Source organism: Mastigoproctus giganteus, chromosome 11 (assembly GCF_048544385.1).
Source record: "Mastigoproctus giganteus isolate SK-2022 chromosome 11, ASM4854438v1, whole genome shotgun sequence".
Classification (NCBI taxonomy): domain Eukaryota; kingdom Metazoa; phylum Arthropoda; class Arachnida; order Uropygi; family Thelyphonidae; genus Mastigoproctus; species Mastigoproctus giganteus.
Window position 1 is genome coordinate 62,392,549 of NC_143585.1, and position 15,196 is coordinate 62,407,744.

Consider the following 15,196-nt stretch of genomic DNA (forward strand, 5'->3'; position numbering starts at 1 on the left):
GGGATACAAGTTTAGGATTTAATTTTGTACTGAAATTGAAATTTTATTGAAAGTAAATCGAAATCATGACTCAAAAAAGAGCAGCAAAGCAAAAGGCTCAAGCTAATGGGAATGCTGTGGCTCAGGGGAGAATTGAGGGGGGGGGGCAGTTGCCCTCTGAATCACAGCCTTTTAAGATGCACTATTTGCTTGATGTTTGCAGAGCAGTCAGGTATGGGACATGATACTGCCATGGGGGATGTCTTTGTATGTGCGCGATGCAAGGAATGTAAGGAAATCAGGCGACAACTCAGTGTTGTTATGGGCCTATATGAGAGCTTGAAGGACAGGGGTGGATGCCCTCGAAGGATTACAAGTGAGGGGCCCATCAAGCTCTCAGCTGCCCACACCAATGCCAGAGCTTGCACTTGGTCATCGCGCAACACAGCGGCAACCCCCAAGGCAGAATGCGCTGGTCCCAAAGGAACTAGTAGTCGTTGGTGACTCTATTGTCAGGGAAACGGGAAACATGCTTTGTAAAAAGGATAGGTGGAACAGGACCAGGGTCTGTCTGCCAGGGGCAAAGGTTGATGACGTTGTAGAGCGGATATCATCTTTTAAGGGAACAAAAGGTGATATAGTTGTACACGTTGGCAACTAATGATATTAAGAGTAGGAGACCGGCGGAATTACTTAACAAGTACAGGTCACTGATGAAAAAAAGCCGTGAATTAGAGTTGAATTTGAAAGTGTCTGCAATTCTGCCCAGACACAATAGGAAGGAGTATATGATGAGAGCCCTGTCGATCGATTCGGCCCTGGAAAGATTGTGCAGGGCTCGAGGGGTAGAATTTTTTTTCAGCCTGGTCTGTACTTGTTAACAGGAGAGACTGCTTCTACAGGGATGGGATACACTTAAATAGAAAGAGTGCAAGAATGTTTGATGATGCTATCGAGGTAGTGTTAGGTGGGTCGGAAAACTGCCCCAAAAGATTGGGGGGGGGGGTATAAGGACTAATAGATTAACAGTAGCCACTGGTAGAGGAGAAAGTGATTCTTGCACTGCTTCTATTGGAATGAGAAGCAGCCTGGAAAATAAGATGCAGGATATTTCAGAGACTGCTGGGAATCATGGGGGTACAAGTAAACACATGGGTTGTGTTAGGGTGGCTAAGAGGAAGAGCAAGTGCATGTATACTTGCGTTCACACCAATGCTAGGAGTTTAGTAAATAAATTTGATGAATTTGAGGTATTGCTCAAAACATCAAAGGCAGATATTTTGTTGGGATTTCAGAGACGTGGTGTCACACAGATATAAGGAATGCAGAACTGGAATTTGGCGAGTACAATGTCTACAGAAAGGATAGACAGGATAGGAAGAGAGGAGGGGTTATGCTATTAGTTAAGAAACACATAAAATCCAAGGAAGCGAAGCCAGTCGACATCGCTGGACAGTGCAGTGTCGAGTCAGTTTGGTGTGACATAAGCATTGGGAGATCAAAATTGAGAGTAGGAGTGTGCTATAGGCCTAATGACTCTGATGAGTATAATAAGAAACTGTACAGAGAAATCGAGTGGGCTAGTAAATCAGAGAGTCTTATAATGGGGGATTTTAATTTCCCAGATATTGACTGGAATTTGGGGGCTGGTCACTCACACACTAGCAAGGCTTTTGTGGATTTATTGGATGATTGTTTTCTACATCAGCATGTTAGGGAGGCAACTAGAGGGAGTAATACTCTTGATTTGATTATTAGTAGTGATTCTTCATGCATTAAGAATCTGCAGATAAATGAACCACTAGGTGGCAGTGATCACAGTGTTCTGAAGTGGGATTTACTCAAAGAGGTAACTACCATTAGGGGTAAAGGAAAGGGTTTTTGCTTTCGTAAAGGTGACTACGATGGACTGAGACAGTATTTAAATTCTATACAGTGGGATCAACTGATGATGTTACCAACAGCAAATTCAAAATGGGAAGCATTCAAAGAACTTATCTTAGAAGCTACTAGGCTTTACATACCAACTAAGAAATATTGTTCAAGGTTTAGGCCTAAATGGATGTCAGATGAACTAATGAGGCATATGGCAGAGAAGAAAAATGCATGGGATACATACAAATTAACATGTGACACAGAAGCCTATGATAGATACAAGTTGATCTGTAACCAAGTTACAAAGGAGGTTAGGCAGGCGAAGGCAGATTACAAGAAATCCTTGGCAAGGGATGCGAAGAAAAACAGCAAAGAGTTCTTTACTTATGTAAACTCTAGAAGGAAGGGAATGAATCAGATTTTTAGCATTAGCATTAGTAGAGGCATATGATGCAAGAAAGCAAGCTTATTCAGCATCAGCCAAAAAAAAAAAAAAAAAAACCACTCCCATTTCACCCCTCCGTTCGTTCAAAATACCTGTCCAGTTGAGCTTTAAATTTGTTTAGGCTATCAACTTCAACAACAAGTGATGGAAGTCGGTTCCACCAACCAACCACCCGCTGGCCAAGGCAAATTTCCGCACATCTATCCGCCATCCGTCCTTCCTCAATTTGAATTTATGCCCTCTGAGGTGATTATTCTGAGCAAGTTGAAGAATCCCATTGGCATTGAGCATGCTCAAACCATTCAAAGCCTTATACACCTCTATCAGATCACCTCGCCGGTGCCTAGTCTCCAGACTCTTTAATTTGCAAAACTTAAGCCTTTCTTCGTAAGAGCAACCCTTTGTTCCATTTACTAATCTTGTTGCCCTTCTCTGTACCCGTTCCAGCAGCTCTACATCCTTCTTGAAATGAGGCCTCCAGACCTGTATACAGTATTCAAGATGTGGCCTAACCATTGCCTTATACAAGGGAATCATCACCTCCTTATCCCTGCTAGAAAAATTCCTGTATATCATTGACAAGACACCATGAGCTACTCTTGCAGCTCGTCTGCACTGCTCAGAGAACTTCATATCTGCCTGCACAATTACCCCCAGGTCCTTTTCATTCTCCACCACTGTCAGTGTAGTACCGCAGAGTTGATACGTTGCTCTGGGGTTACTGTTTCCCATATGTAGTACTTTACATTTGTCAATGTTAAACTTCATTTGCCACCTCTCAGCCCATCTGTTCAACCTTTCTAGATCCTGTTGCAGCAGCATAGCGTCAGTAGTGTCCTTAACGACCCTGCCAACCTTTGTATCATCTGCAAACTTGGACATTAAACTTGATATCCAATCATCAATATCATTCATAAACACCGAAAACAACAACGGACCCAACACTGAACCTTGAGGAACTCCACTAATAACATTAGTCCACGATGAGCAGTGTCCATTGATTACCACTCTCTGTCTTCTGCCACTTAACCATCCCCTTATCCATAGCAGCAATTTGCCTCCAATGCCACACTGCTCCAATTTGTGCAGCAGTCTTCCATGTGCAACAGTATCGAAAGCCTTTCTAAGATCCAAATATATAATATCAAAGTTATTCCCTGCATCCAGTTCTTTTGTGACTACATCATAGTATCCAATCAAATTGGTCAGGCAAGACCTGCCCTTAACAAAACCATGCTGCGTCTGAGCTATAACGGAATTCTTGTCTAGATGATCCTGCAGTGCTTCTTTAACCAGTGCCTCCATTAATTTACCTGGAACAGAAGTTAAACTAACAGGTCTATAATTACTTGTGTCAGCCTTTGATCCTCCTTTGTGAATTGGGGTTACATTTGCACATCTCCAGTCTATGGGTACCTCCCCTGAGTCCAAAGAAGCTCTCATAATTATGGCTAGGGGTTTGCATACTTCCTTTGCTGCCTCCTTTAAAATAACTGGATAGATCCCATCCACCCCAGGTGCCTTTTTTATGTTTATCCTCAACAATCTCTCCTCCACTTTCCTCTCAGTTATTACAAAATCATCCAGCTCACTGCCAATGTTTACTTTACCTACATCATTCTCCTTCCTGAATAACTCCTCATGCGTGAATATAGATGCAAAATACTCGTTTAGATTGTTAGCCACCTGAGCAGGATCCTCAACTGTTGACCCATCAATATCCAGTGGACCAATCTGATTCATCCCTTTCCTTCTCAAGTTCAAGTATGTAAAGAACTCTTTTCTGTTTTTCTTTGCATCCTTTGCCAAGGATTTTTCGTAGTCTGCCTTTGCCTGCCTAATCTCCTTTGTGACTTGGTTACAGACCAACTTATATCTATCATAGGCTTCCATGTCACCCATTAATTTGTATGTATCCCATGCATTTTTCTTCTTTGCCACATGTCTCATTAGTTCATCTGACAACCATTTAGGCCTAAACCTTGAACAATATTTCTTAGTTGGTATGTAAAGCCTGGTAGCCTCCAAGATTAGTTCCTTGAATGCTTCCCATTGGTCCACTTGATATCGATGGGTCAACTGTTGATGATCCTGCTCAGGTAGCTAACTAACTAAATGAATATTTTGCATCGACATTCACACATGAGGAGTTATTCAGCGAGGGGAATGCCAGAGGTGTATTCAACTCTAGCAGTAAGCTACAGAATCTTGAAATAACTGGGAGTAAAGTGGAGGAGAAATTGTTGAAGATAAACACAAGAAAGGCACCCGGGGTGGATGGGATCTATCCAGTTATATTAAAGGAGGCAGCAAAGGAAGTAAGCAAACCCTTAGCCATAATTATGAGAGCTTCCTTGGACTCAGGGGAAGTACCCATGGACTGGAGATGTGAAAATGTGACCCCAATTCACAAAGGAGGATCAAAGGCTGACACAAGTAATTATAGACCTGTGAGTTTAACTTCTGTTCCTGGAAAATTAATGGAGGCACTGGTTAAAGAAGCACTGCAGGATCATCTAGACAAGACTTCAGTTATAGCTCAGACACAGCATGGTTTTGTTAAGGGGAAGTCTTGCCTGACCAATTTGATTGGATACTATGATGCAGTCACAAAAGAACTGGATGCAGGGAATAACTTTGATATTATATACTTGGATCATAGAAAGGCTTTTGATACTGTTGCACATGGAAGACTGCTGCACAAATTGGAGCAGTGCGGCATTGGAGGCAAATTGCTGCTATGGATAAAGGGGTGGTTGAGGGGGAGAAGACAGAGTGGTAATCAATGGACACTGCTCATCGTGGACTAATGTTATTAGTGGAGTCCCTCAGGGTTCGGTTTTGGGTCCTTTATTGTTTTCTGTATTTATAAATGATATTGATGGTGGTATATCAAGCTTAATGTCCAAGTTTGCAGACGATAAGAAGGTTGGCAGAGTTGTCAAGGACACTACTGACACTATGCTGCTGCAACAGGATCTGGAAAGGTTGAGCAGATGGGCTGAGAGGTGGCAAATGAAGTTTAACATTGACAAATGTAAAGTACTACATATGGGAAACAGCAACCCCAGAGCAACGTATCAACTCTGTGGTACTACACTGACAGTGGTAGAGAATTAAAGGGACCTGGGGGTGGTTGTGCAGGCAGATATGAAATTCTCTGAGCAGTGCAGACGGGCTGCAAGAGTAGCTCATGGTGTATTGTCAATGATATATAGGAATTTTTCTAGCAGGGATTAGGAGGTGATTATTCCCTTGTATAAGGCAATGGTCAGGCCACACCTAGAGTACTGTATACAGACCTGGGGGCCTCATTTCAAGAAGGATGTAGAGCTGCTGGAACAAGTACAGAGAAGGGCAACAAGATTAGTGAATGGAACAAAGGGGTGTTCTTACGAAGAAAGGCTTAAGTTTTGCGAATTACAGTGTCTGGAGACTAGGCACCAGCGAGGTGATCTGATAGAGGTGTACAAAGCCTTGAATGGGTTGAGCATGCTCAATGCTGATGGGATTCTTCCTCTTGCTCAGAATAATCACCTGAGAGGGCATAAATTCAAATTGAGGAAAGACAGATGTAGGATAGATGTGCGGAAATTTGCCTTTAGCCAGCGGGTGGTTGGTAGGTGGAACAGACTTCCATCCCTTGTCGTGGAAGTTGATAGCCTAAATAAGTTTAAGGCTCAGCTGGACAGGTATTTTGAACGAACAGAGGGGTGAAGTGGAAGTGGTTTTTTTTTTTTTTTTTGGCTGATGCTACATAAGCTTGCTTTCTTGCATCAAATGCCTCTACTAATGCTAAGTGCATTTCATCAAATGAAGATATGCTGTTTGAAGAAATTGGGATTCAGAAAATTTGCCTGCATCATAACACCCCTGCAAACATGGCACTTTCCATTCAAGAATTTCTTGCAAAGCACACTCCATCACTGTGGTTCTCCATCCACCATACTCACCAGATTAAGCTCCCCATGTTTTTTTTTTTTTTTTTTTTTTTTTTGTCTGGAAAAATTATTCAGAATGTGACACAGGAACTAATAGCAATTCCAAAAGAAACCTATAAGGAATGCTTCCAGAAGTAGCAGAAGTGTTCATTGGAATCAGTATACACAGTGTCAAGAAGACTACTTAAAAGGAGATCCATCTGAATAGTTGGTAAGCTCATCATTTTCCCAATATTAGTTGAGTACCCGGACTTTCTGATCATACCTCATGATCAGAAAGAAGTTTACCACATACATTTTCTTCTATGATCCTTCCTCACCAGTACTACTCAGTGCTCTCAACAGTAACTTTTAGATATTTTTTTTTATTCCCATAAGGTGCAAATCATATTTAACTATAAGATAAATTTTCTTAATACCTCTGCAGAAAATCCTAAAGCAGCAGGCATAGCTGATTCAAGAATTGCACTTATAGCATCAGCTTCTACAAGTATGACAAGCAAGTGATCTCTCTGCTAAAGATGAAGAGAGACTCATTAGTGTGTTAAAGGCTAGAAAATATGCAAACTGACTTATAATGAAGGACGGCAAATTCTAGTGTGTAAAGCAAATATATCTGTATAACACCACGTGCAGTAACCTTCAATTCATAAAAATATCCATACAAATATTTCTGATAATGTGAAATGTCACCTTTCACTATGAGCAAAGGCAACTTTCAAGCCAACATCAATATACTGTATTTGGTAGAAGATCCATATTTGAGAAACATAATGCATACAGGTATTTGAAAAATACATAGTCATGTAACATGTAAAAGATCTAACTCATGGTGTCTCACCATGATGGGTATTATACATAATAACAAACTTGATTAAAACCCAGAAGAAAAGTAAATTTCTGTAAAACTATAAAAGGCACTATTTTTAGAAAAAATGGGAAGCTAGCACGTATGTATTAACAAATTTTTTAATAACTTAAGTTTTGTGTGTAACTTTTATTTTAAGTGAATGGAAAGGGAGGGAGATTAATGTTTAGCAGCCTATTACTCTCCAGCAAGTTGGCTAAACACCATGCCCATACTTCTGGTGCAGCACTACTATGTTCAATTGACTCTGACTGAATAGCCATATTTGACACATCATAAAGTCACAGCCTTTCTCTGTCCATTGGATGGCTATGTGTGACCTTATCTGTTTCAGTGAGCCTATGCCAAAAAGCTTCAAATAAGTTAAAGGCAGATGTTTATGAAACTTTCTGTCAGGTTATCAGTTACATTCTGAGCCTGAAAGTTATTCAAAGAGTTTTATTAAAAAGAAAAAGGTTATATCTCCTAGACTACTGTGTAAAAAAAAAAGACCAATTATACCATGACACTAATACAGCAATTAATGCAACAACTGCAATTACAGTCATACCAGGCATAGTGAAATTCTGCTATCATATGCTGATGTGCTTCGAAAATTTGATGTTCTCTGAAGAAACAGTGTCGATGGGTCCCCTCTCTTTATTTTATTTCAATTTGTGGATGTGGCACTATCTTTGGTGAATGTAGGGATGCTTTTTTTTTGTTGTTAGTTGTTGGCACATCGTCTTCTGTGGCCATAATGCACCTCCCAAAGTTTTTGCATTTACTCTGATCCAAGCCCGAGGCGGGATTCGGACCCACAACCTTTGGGTTGCCAGGCAGACACTTTATCCACCCGGCTAGCCCAGTCAGCGTGTAGGAGTGCATCTCCTTATGCAGTTACACTACTAAGGATAAGAGCTACTTTATTTTCTTTTTCTTTTTTTTATGATTTTATTTTAATTTGACTGTTAAGGTATCTTGATATTCAGGCAGAAAAACTGCACCCTACAAAGTATAACCTTAATTATTGCATTAACGAATTCGGATAATTAGTTTTTTTTTTTACAAAATAATCTTATTCAAAGAGATTAAACAATAAGAAGTTTACCAGATACATTTTTTTCTGTGATCTTTCCTCACCAGTACTATTCAGTGCTCTCAACAGTAACTTTTAGATATTTTTTTTTTCATTCCCATAAGGTGCAAATCATATTAAACTATGAGATATAAATTTTCTCGATACCTCTGCAGAAAATCCTAAAGCAGCAGGTGTGGCAGATTCAGGAACTGCACTTACAACATCAGCTTCTACAAGTGCTTCTCTTGCCAGTTGTCTTCCACACTCCTGACGAACTGTATACACCATCTGACCTAGAAAAGATTTTCAGCTGCAATTAATGAATACAAAAAATAGAGGGGGGAACCTGTCCTTTTAAAGCAACTCTTAAATTAAATATCATATTTTCAGCTATATCAAAGACATATCCATATATAAACAGCCATAAATATATAGCTACGTTCAGGTTAAAATATCATTATAGGACCTTACTTTATTTTTAAAAAAATTATGCACAAAACATTTGTGTTTATCGTTTTGCTTAATATATAAAAAACTTTTATTAACAAAAGTATTTTAAGTTTTTTTTTATTTCATGTAATATGCCAACAATGGCATATTATATGAATGTAATTTTCTATTGCAGGTTTTTTTTTAACCTTTTACCCATTGGTAAAAGGTCAAAACACCATAAGCACTTGGTTTAATTTGATAACTGAAGATCCAACTGTTCTTGAAAAGTTACACTTGGACAACTCCACTGGATGGGTAACTCTATTGAAGTGGCAAGAACTACTTTATTATGATGGTATTTCAAAAAATAAGGCACTAAGCACCCTAAGTGAAGGAATATACTATACAAATTCCTGTATGACACACAAGAACATGAAGGCATCTAACTTAATATGGATGAAGTCAGTATCAAGCACCTTTAGTTACAAAACAACAACATGCTGCATATCACCATGGACTGCAAATCATTTTCCAGCCAAATGCTCCTTCAGGAGTCCTAATAAATATAAATCACTTGGGGCAAGATCAAGGCTGCATGATGACACAAAAGCATAATCATGTAAATCATCAACATAAGTACCATTAACATTAGAACTTAAGTGGCAAATAAGTGGAATCAGCAGAATAAATGGGTCAACATGATATTAGAATAGCAAATATACCAGACAAGATGATGAATACTGCAGTAAATAATAATCATAAATTAGTTTATTCTGGAAGTAAGATATTGCAAGAAATGTAGCAATAGTTTTTATAACTGGTTTGGAAGAAAGTTTAATTGGCTGATAAGTATTATCCAGTAGAGCTGTTTGGACAAGATTTAAGATAGAAAGCTTAGCGATGAAATTTGTCTATACATGTGGCTCATAAAAGAAATAAAATAGAAGAGTTCTAAAATTAATAAACCTTATTGCAATATAAAGAAAAGTGCAAGAGAGATAAGATATACATAAAAGAGGGTAAAGAAAAATCTTGGAAGATTTTTGGAAGATAAGATAAACATGTAAACAGGAAAATGGAAAAATATATTTTGGTATTTGGTTAAAATCTCCATACATGGTTGTTGTTGTTGTGGTGGTGTTTTTTTAGTGCAAGGGCAACTTAGGCCATATTGCACCTCCCAAATCAATTGACTTTACATACGGGACCTGCTTGTACAGCAGTTAAAAACAATCATACACTTTAATTTGTTTTAAATAGAGAAATAATTCAGAGAGATTTGCTCCTTTGCCTATGATGCTATTGAGAGACAAAGGTTGTTGCAGATCTGAGATGGAACTAAAAGCCATTCGTCGGGCGTTCTTAAACAAGCTACATTCGACAAGTATATGTTTTACTGTAAGTGGATGTGAGCAGTTTGCACATTGCGGAGGATCATTCCCTGTAAGCAGATAGAGATGTGTGAGGTGAGTGTGACCTATTCGGATTCTGGCTAAGATTACTTCTTCTTTTCTATTTTTACGAAAGCTAGAAGTCCATAATTGTGGTTCAGATTTTATTTGAAATAGCTTGTTATTTGTTTGCATTTTCCACAGAAGTGTCCATTGTTCCATGCATGTTTTCTGAATTTTGTGTCTGTAATCAGGATATGGGACTAGATCATTTGTTGAGGCTATATTAGGCCGACTGGGCTAGCCGGGTGGGTAAAGTGCCTGCCTGGTAACCCAAAGGTCACGGGTTCGAATCCCGCCTCGGGCTTGGATCAAAGTACTGCAAAAACCTTGGGAGGTGTATTATGGTCACAGAAGTCGATGCGCCAACAACTACCAAAAAAAAAAAAAAAAAGAGGCTATATTAGAAGGATGCTTTGCAGCATCATCTGCACATTCATTTCCTGCTCCATACATGGGGGAAGAGAAACCATAAGGTAATCTAAAATTATAAGGGCAAAATAAAAACAGAAGAGGAGGATATTTTAGATATAAAATCTTTAATGACTTTCTAAATGAAAGAGCTAAAGACACTGTAAAAGAGGAAAAGATTGAAATAGGGAAAATTTTGGAAACTATCTCTATTACTGAGGTCACAAAAATAAAGAAAAGGTCACAGAAAATATCAAGTCTGAAAATGTACTATACTAACTGTAGATGAAATCAGACCTGAAATGCTGAAAGATAAAGAGAAAATACTATCATGGTGATTATAAAATACTATCTTGGATAATGTGATATTACATTATCCAAATAATTTTCCGAAGGACAACTTAGTATTAGTATTATTAGCATTAATTAAGCCAAATGATGCAAGGGGATGCAAAAAATTCTACAGCAGCCAAAAAACAAAAAAATTCTTGAGTCAATTACAATTTGCCCATTTCTGAAAAATAACATTCGAATTCCTCCTTGAACATTGTCAGACTCTCTACTTCAACTACCTTGAGACGCAAATTATTCCAACAAACAACTTGATATCCAAAGATAAACTTCATTAGATTTAATCTTCCATTGCTTCTCAAAATTTTACATTTGTGTCCCCTTGATGTTGTATCAAGTGCCAACATGAAAATATCCCTTATTCATTCTGCTTATTCCTTTAAGAGTCTTAAACAATTCTATCAGGTCATTCTTGGGTTGTCTAGTATCCCAGGCTTTGAAGTACATCTACTTAAATGTTCTTCATAGGGGCAGCCCTCAGCACTCCCAACCAGGGGTTGCAAACAGACTCCCAATCACTTTAGCTCCCTTCTTTGGATCCTCTCTAGATGTTCTATGTCCTTTTGCTGTATTCAGGTCTGGAGGCCTGAATGCTCGGATCTCCATACCAGAATGCTACATTCCAAACAAGGTCACACAGTTGTTTGTAAAGAGAAATAATAACACCTTTCTTCCTGTTGTCAAAGGTCCTATAGATCATTAATAATTAATGATTAATATAATATAATTATTAATATTAATATTAATATAATTATTATACATCCATGAGCCTTACTAGCTGCCTGCTTTCGCCAAAAAAAAACTTCATATCTGCTTGTATTGTAATCCCTATTCATTGTCATCCTGAACCACCTTTAATTTCATGACCTTTGGTCTGTGTGTGTATGACCCCTGGATTTCTTTTTTCCAAAATGCACAACCATAAATATTTAGCAGAATTTAACTTACATTGCCATCATTAGGACCATTTCTGAAGGACTAAGACTAAAAACAATCTTAGTGTATAAAAAGGGAAATAAAACTGGGCATGGAAATTATAGAGAAGTTTCACTCGATAGCATGTCAGGTAAAATCTCTGCAAGTATCAAATATTCACAAGACATGGGAATATAAAAATAATTTGTATTTAGGTGTTGTTCCTGAAAATGCATACAATAAAGTATATCTGCTCTTTCAACTTTTTAAAAATATAGCACAAGGTATAATCTTTGAAGGGACTAAAAAGTTTGCATAAAAATAGCAAATCTGCAGTGAGGCAGCAGGACTGTACATTATCACCACTTCTTTTACAATTTTCATGGACCATTTAATAAACTAATTTAAGTTATTGTAAAAGTTTAGTGTGGAAGATATAAGAATTGGATCATTATTTATGTTAAATAATGGCTTGCAAGATTTCATGAATCTCTAAATAAATTAAATAAAGACTGTAAAGAATTTGATGTGAAGATCAGTTACACAAAACAAAAGTTATTGTGAAAGTTGGGAAAGACAAGGAATATTTAGAGTGTGGATCAATTATCCAAAAACTGGAACTAGACAGTAAGTTTGTGTATCCAGGAACAGTCTTTAACGAAGATGAAAGATTAGATATGGAAATAAACAATGGACTGTGTAGAGCAGGAGGGATCAGATGCCAGTTAAACAGATTCATTCAGAGCAAAGTAGAAATCTGAAAATAATTTGGCTATTTATAACAGGTTTCAAGCCTATTGTAACTTATGGAGTTGACAGCTGGGTAAGACAAAGAGATTGATCAAAAGTGTAAAACTTCAAAAATGAGAGTTTAATAAAAATAAATGAAACCAACAATGGAAGCAATAACAAGATCATATTACAAATGAAGAAATAAGAAAACATGTGGGGAAACAAATATCCAATCAATGGTACATGAAGCATACTTAAGATAGTATGGAGATGTAGAACGGGTAGGAGATTGAAGATTAGCTTAACAGATATTTTAAGCAAAAATAAATGGTAACAGGCCCAGAGACAGACTCTACAAGGCCATTTGATAATAACTTTTTCCAATAGTTCATTACTTTCTTAAATAAAGGATAATTTTTTTTTACAACCAGTCTACAATTGTCTTTTCTTAATTTGGGTCTATGTCTCATTATTTGAGTCATCATAGAAAGAGAACATTTATTTACATCATTAATTTTGTCAAACCTTAGGCATCTGATTTTCCAAAATTTTCAAAACTGGAGTCTTTTCATGCAAGAACATTTCTTTGCATTCACAACTAATCTTGTTGTCTTCCTTTTTATCCTTTCAAACAAGTTGATATCATTCCTGAAGTTAGGTTTCCAGGACTGGATACAGTATTCAAGGCGTGGTCAGACCATTCATTTGTACAGTGATAATTAACTCTATCTCTACTGATAAAATTCCTGTATATCAAGGCTTCTTATGCATTGTCTTTGCAGCCTAAGTGCAGTGCTGAGAGAACTGATGTACTGTAATGACCCAAAGATTCTTTTTTACTTTTCACAGTGTTCAGTGTTCTATTCCCCAAGCTAATAATTTAATTTGGTATTATCATGAGCCAGGTGCAGAATTTGACATTTACAAGTATTAAAGCTTAATTGTTATTTTTCAGACTAGTTGTACACTATTCTACCAAAGGTTATGGGATACCCCAATCCCTCTGATTGCAGAATTTTGTGTGTGACAAAATATACAAACATTTTGGCCTATAAAGGTGATAGTCAATTAGCCCAAAATTAATTTTAAATAAATACACTGAATGATGAGTATACAGAAAGAGCTAGAGATTCAAAGGAAGAACAGAGATGTCACATGGGATACGTATCTATGCATGCTCAGGAATTAAGCAATCACACTGAAAACTGGCAATGGAGGTTCAGAGGCAACACTCAGTCCAAGAAATGAGAGACAGCCATAATATACTGGTTGATAAGGAGCCAGTGTGATTACCCCATATTGAAATCAGACCATCGAGAATCCGACTTTGAAGTTGTGAGCAGTCACAGGAAAACTTGTAAGTGTTTCCACAACAGCAGAGAGATAGCTGGATGACATGGATTTTCATGGAAAAGTATTAGTATTAGCAGTGGCAAATGATGTAAGGAATCAAAAAGGCTTACATAGCATCAACCAAAAAAAAAAAAAAAAAAAAATTTTATCCCCTCGTGTGTTGTCTGAGCAAAAGTAAGGATGCAATCAGCATTTAGCTTACTCAATCCATTCAAAGCCTTAAACACCTCAATCAGATCTCTTTGTAGGTGTCTAGTTTCCAGACACTGCATCCCACAAGCCTTTGATAACAAAAAAAAAAAAAAAAAAAATGCAAACCATTGATTACAAGTGCAAGGCATGCTAAATATGGACTGCTGTGGATCAATGAGTCACACTACATATACTCTTCCAAGCTGAGAGAAATATTTGGATATGGGGGGGATGCCTGGAGTACACCCACTACTTGACTGTGTTGTTCTAACTGTGAAACTGGGAGAATAAGGTTTCTTTGTCTGGTGATGTGGACTACTGGCAGCAATACATGGAACCATGAATGCTGTATCCTACATTAATTTTCTGGACATTTCTATATGCATTTCATTGTGGCAATTTTATGGAAGTGTAAATTACACTTTCCAATACAACAATACTCCACAACTCAAGCAAGAATAGTGACTACATGGTTTGAAAAGGATAACATCACCACACTGTAGTTTCTAGCATAGAGCTCCCCACTCCAACCCAACTAAATTTCTTTGGGATGAACTGTAAAACAGAATTAGGGTAAGGTCAAGATAGCACCATCTTTGTTAGTGAAGCTCAGAAATGCTTTAGAGTAGGACTGGAGTACAATACCACAGTTTGTCTCCAGAAGGTACCATAAAATCTTCCACAACACATTGGAGTGGTCATTGAGGCCAAAGGTCAGCCAACACACTATTAATTTCTTTGAATGAATATGTCCTGTTGTATATTCAGTTAAGTGTCCCAAGACTTTTGCTAGGACAGTGTAATTTAAGACTTGCTGTAGCAACACACTCTGGTTCGCATTTTAACATCCATGCCAACTTTAATACCTCAGCAAGATTTTAACATGAAATCTCAGCAAGTTTTGATAATTTTGTTAATAAAAATTATAAACAAGAGGGAGCCCCCAGCACAGAACTCTGAAGGACACAATTCTTAATACTATTCCATTCAGAGCACTGCCCATTTATAACTACTCTTCGTCTTTCACCAATTAACTATCTCTTTATCCACAGTAGCAATAAACTCCCCAGTGCCATATCACTTCAACTTATTGTATATAAGTTCATGTGGAACTGTGTCAAAAACCTTCTGAAATCTAGGTAAATTATATCAAAATTATTTTTTGCATCCAGTTCCTCTGTGACCACCTTG

At 37.7% G+C, this 15,196-nt stretch overlaps 1 protein-coding gene across 1 annotated transcript in view; it reads right to left on the reverse strand.

The window, feature by feature from the left end:
- LOC150078055 (amidophosphoribosyltransferase-like) overlaps positions 1-15,196 on the reverse strand; it is a 55,350-nt gene that overhangs the window by 16,731 nt on the left and 23,423 nt on the right. The window contains exon 5 of the mRNA XM_090384446.1: positions 8,334-8,461. Coding sequence (XP_090240572.1) covers positions 8,334-8,461 — 128 coding nt within the window. The remainder of the gene's footprint in view (positions 1-8,333; positions 8,462-15,196) is intronic.